A 5,072-nucleotide genomic window follows, 5' to 3' on the forward strand; every position below is an offset into this window, starting at 1 on the left:
ATCCAATAAACATCCAATGTTTCTTTCAGTAAATAAGGAGATCAATGAGAAGGCATCTAATTTTAAGAAACACAAATTTTATTCTTTTTATAAACAAAATATGATAATTCCACAAACATAAAATAATATATATATACTCCTACTCCTTCCAAGCCTATACTTTATTTTTTTTAAAAAAAATATATCTTAAAATTAAATATTTATTAAAAATATAAAAATTTACTTTACAAAATTCAAAATTACTAAAAATACAAAACCAATTTTACAAATTCTCACCATTCTTCACATCTAATATATGGAAACAAACCCAAAAATAAATAAATAAATAAATAAATAAATCCAAACCCACTCAATAAAATGATTAAAATCCCTCATCCTCTATTTTACCCTCACCTTTTTATTACCTTACCATTAAAAACCATTCTCACCAAACCAAAAACACCCATCCATCCCTTCTTCAATCCTTCCTCCACCCACACTAAAAACATGCACACCAAAACAGACTCAGAAGTCACAAGCCTTGTCCTCTCCACTCCACCCCATTCTCCTCCTCCTTCTCACCACCATCCCCCCTACTTTGTCCTCAGCCCTTCTCACCCTGACATTGATAAACTCTCTCTCCCTGCTTCCTCTCCACCCACTTCCCCACCCCATCACCATCACCACCGTTTTGCCATCTCTTCCTCTCCAATCCTTGACCACTCACGTGAGTCCAGCTCCACCACTCGCTTCTCCGCCTCACTCAAACACATATCTGCTGCTCCTCATTGGCACAAACTCCCACATTTCTCTCCTCACTACCCTTCTTCATCTTCTTCCCATTCTCATCTTAATGATGCCGGTGATGATGGTGATTATTATGACTCTCCTTTGCCGGCCAAATGTTATGTTCTTCTCTTCATTCTTGGCTTTGTCTTCCTTTTCTCTCTCTTCTCCCTCATTCTTTGGGCAGCTAGCCAGCCTTACAAGCCCCGCATTTCCATCAAGGTCAGATCCCAAACCTTTCTTTTTTTTTTTTTAATTAGTATTTTCTTTTTCTTTTTTTTAACCTTTTGTAAAATAAATAGTTTTGTTGTTTTTTTCAAGTTAAAAATTTGAAATGTGTGTGTGTATATATATATATATATCTACAGTTTTTAATATTTACATTCACATGGGCATATGAAAGGAATGGTATAGCATTATTTTAAATTCATTGTTGCCTTTTATTAATATACCATTTTCGGCATAAGCTAATTTATATTTTTCTAATCTAGACTCCAAACATTTTATTTTATTTTTTAATTAGTATTTTCTTTTTTTTTTTTTTATCTTTTGTGAAATAAATACTTTTGTTGGTTTTCTCAAGTTAAAAATTTGAAGTATATACATATATATGTGTATAGTTTTTCATATTTACATTTACATGGGTTTATTAGAAAAGAAAGGGTGTAACATTATGTTAAATTCATTGTTGCCTTTTAATAATGTAGCATTTTTAGCATAAGCTCATTCAGACTTCATCTCACTGCATTTTTTTTTCTTCTATTATTTATATATGTAAAAAGTATTTATTTTTATTTATTTCATTTTGTTGTTTAAAAGTTAATTGTTATTTTTTTTTAAATTAAGTAGGTGTGTTCGCAACGCAAACCATTGGTTCAGATACACTCACGTAGAATATTACATTAATTTTTATTAATAAAAATATATAAATATTTGAAAGTGTCATGATGGTGGTGGAAATTTTTTTGAAAGGAGACACAGATTTGACTGAATAGTTTTTGAAAGAGTGATGGTAATCATGCTTTTGGTTTATTGGGCAGAGTGTTGTGATAGAAAGCTACAAAGTGCAGGCCGGGGTGGACTTAACAGGCGTACCAACAAAAATGTTGTCCATTAAATCAACGGTCAAGATTTCGTTTCACAACCCTGCTACCTTCTTCGGCGTCCACGTGTCCTCCACCCCTCTACAACTTTACTATTATGACCTCAAGATTGCCTCCGGCCAAGTAAACAATTTCATTTATTAATTCTTATTCTTTTGCATGTTTCTCACATCTTTCAAAAACTTTATGATTGAGCACATTCCAAGACAAATATTTAATTAAATGTTATGTTTAATTAAAAACATTTATAGATGGAAGAGTTCTATGAATCAAGGAAAAGTGGGCGGGTGGTGACCGTGGCAGTGAAAGGGATGCAAGTGCCGTTGTACGGCGGTGGGTCGACACTGAGCAGCCGAGGGGGAGGTGAGGCATTGGTGGAGGTGCCGCTCAATTTGACGCTGGTGGTGCGCGCAAGAGCTAATGTTCTTGGGGAGTTAGTTAAGAGCAAGTTTTATCGCCATGTTTGGTGCTCATTTGTGCTTAAAGAGACTCGTCTTGGCAAACCTTTACATTATGTTTGCCGGTACCATGACTGATGGAGAACTAAAGCACTTGGAGTAATGCTTTTGTTACTTTTGATTGTTATTATTATTGTTTAGTAGTGGGTTTTGATGTTATTTTAATGAAGGTACTGTAGTGGGGAAGTTGTATATGGAATCCGTGTGGTTTTTGAATGGTGTAGCTGAGTTTTGTTGAGAAAGTTGGTGCATGTGATTGTGGTGTTTGTTGGGATGGTATGGGCTGGAAGGATCTGGGGTGTGGTGGGATGGAAATCAATTTATTTAAAATATTCTTTAATAAAAAAAAAAGGTTTAGTTAAATATTTTTAGTAAAAAGAGTAATTACATTTCAGTCTTTTTTTTTTAATTAATTATAAGTAAATCCAATTCAATATTCAATCACAAATTGATCACTACATCAACTTATTGGGTTTATTGTCATCCAGGTTTGCTCGTGTTTCACTAAAACCACAAATCCGAATTGTAAATTCGAATTTCGACTTATGTTGAATGAAGACAGAAGGTGTGTTAAGTGTGGAAATTTCATGCTTGCACACATCCTTGGTGTTAAAAAAAAACTATAAATTAGTTAAGAGTTCTTCAATTTTTTTTATTTTTTGTTTTGTTTACTATACTTGCCGGTCAACTGATCACAAATTTAGGGCTTAAATTAAAATGAAGAAAATTAAAGAACAAATTCTTATTTATTTATTTATTTATTTATTTTTTTTTTGAGAATTCAAAGGAAAAGTCAAGGTGTAATTAAAACAATGGATCTTAACAAATATTTTCCTAAATAATGTATAGTAGATAATTAAAAAAATACAATGCAAACCCAAACCAAAAATTTTGCCAGGTCACTGGTTCATTAGTCCAATTAGCTAAGTTACTACGTAATTCACTCTTGGGTTTTTCCAAACTAGAATTTTCACTCAAACATTATTCTTAAGAATGGTTCTAGATCAATAAGGTTAGATCAACCAGTCTGGCGAGGGTTTGAAAACCTTGATAAATATTACTTGAATTTTTTTATTTTAATTTTTAGTAGAACAAGACTAAATTATAATACTATTATAAAATTCATTTTGAGGTTTATATTAAAAATTATAATTAATTAAAAAAAATCAAACGTCATAAATAATCAGTTAATACAATAAATTTAAACAATATAATAATTTATCTTATAAATATTAAATATATTTTAGATAATAGGATGTTAATGAAAACTAATTAGGATACATAAATTAATTAATTAACTCACTAATTTCTATAAATTATTTAACTTATTTTTTAATATAAATTAATTAGTAAAATATAACTTATTCCTTAGAATTAATAAATTATGAAAAATAATTGGCAAAATAATATCCAGCATTGAAAATCCAATATATATATATATATATATATATAAACCATATATATAAACCATGAATTTAAAATTTTTACAAGTTTTAAAAATTTTGAGGGACTGAAAAACAAAAAAGCAAAGAAAAAAATACGAAAGCACTTTATACCCAACAATGTATTTTTCTCTAAATTAAATCGCAGATTAATTAAAATAAAGTAGAGGGCTTTTCTTTTAAAATATTACAAAAAAAAATATTTACTAAATTACGTGTGTTTGGGATTATTCACGAAAATATACAGGTTGGTGGAAAACGTTAAAACTTTCCCTATTTTTCAGTTTTATTTTTATTTTTTTATTTTAGAATATAGAAAACGGGAGAGTTTCTCCTGTTTTCATTTTTTTTAATTAAAAAATTATGAAAACTGGAGAAACTCTCATGTTTTCAAAATGTTTTAAATTTTCTTAATAAATAAAAAGGAAAACTGGAGAGTAACTCCCCTTTTCCCTTTTTTTTTTATTTTAAAAAAGTCAAACGGATGATGCTCTCCTTGGTTGCTGTTAACTTTTTAAAATATTCTTCACTCATTGGCTTCTTCACCGATGTTTTTATTAAAAAGCAAAAAAAAACAATACTGAGTAATAGCCACTTTAGTAACGGATATAAATTTATCCGTTAAATTATTTTATTATTATTATTATTATTATTATTATTATTATTATTTTATATAATACCCATTTCCCACTTCATACTATCTCCCCTCCATTTTCATTTTCTCCTATTTTAATCTTATTTCAAGTTCTAATTATGCAGGTGTTTTCTACTTACACGTGTACGGGATTTTTGTTGATAATTTTCGATGGCGTTCTTAAGATTACAGAGTGATCACATTTTATCAATTTTGTCTGAAAAGGTAATATTTTTGTATACTTAGATAACATTGAAATTAATTATTTATTAATAATTATATTAAGACATTAGTTTCACATAATAATTTTTTATGTCATAATTATTAATCGTATTAATAATTATCTTATTAGCGGCCGAAACATGTTTAATTAGATAACGCACTATATATTTAGGATAAGTTTTTATTAATAATCGTATTACGTCATAATTAATTATTGTATTAATAATTGTTAACCTCGAAGCATGTTTACTTAGATAACCTAGTATATTATTTGGTTATTTTTTATTAATAATTGTATTAAGTCATTATTTTATATTAATGATTGTATTATATCATAATTATTAATCGTATTAATAATTATCTTATTAGCACCCCAATCATATTTAATTAGATAACCAACTATATTTTTAGGGTAATTTTTTTATTATTAATAATCGTATGATGCCAT

General features: G+C 28.7%; 1 protein-coding gene across 1 annotated transcript; it reads left to right on the plus strand.

Moving 5' to 3' along the window:
- Positions 1 to 486: 486 nt before the first annotated feature.
- Positions 487 to 2,533, plus strand: LOC120275395. Its single transcript, XM_039281949.1, has 3 exons — positions 487 to 987; positions 1,806 to 1,991; positions 2,120 to 2,533. The coding sequence occupies exons 1-3, from the start codon at positions 487 to 489 to the stop codon at positions 2,402 to 2,404; spliced, it is 972 nt and encodes a 323-aa protein (XP_039137883.1). The 3' UTR covers positions 2,405 to 2,533.
- The last annotated feature ends 2,539 nt before the right edge of the window (positions 2,534 to 5,072 follow it).

The sequence above is a fragment of the Dioscorea cayenensis genome, chromosome 14, assembly GCF_009730915.1.
Source record: "Dioscorea cayenensis subsp. rotundata cultivar TDr96_F1 chromosome 14, TDr96_F1_v2_PseudoChromosome.rev07_lg8_w22 25.fasta, whole genome shotgun sequence".
NCBI classification, from domain to species: Eukaryota; Viridiplantae; Streptophyta; class Magnoliopsida; order Dioscoreales; family Dioscoreaceae; genus Dioscorea; species Dioscorea cayenensis.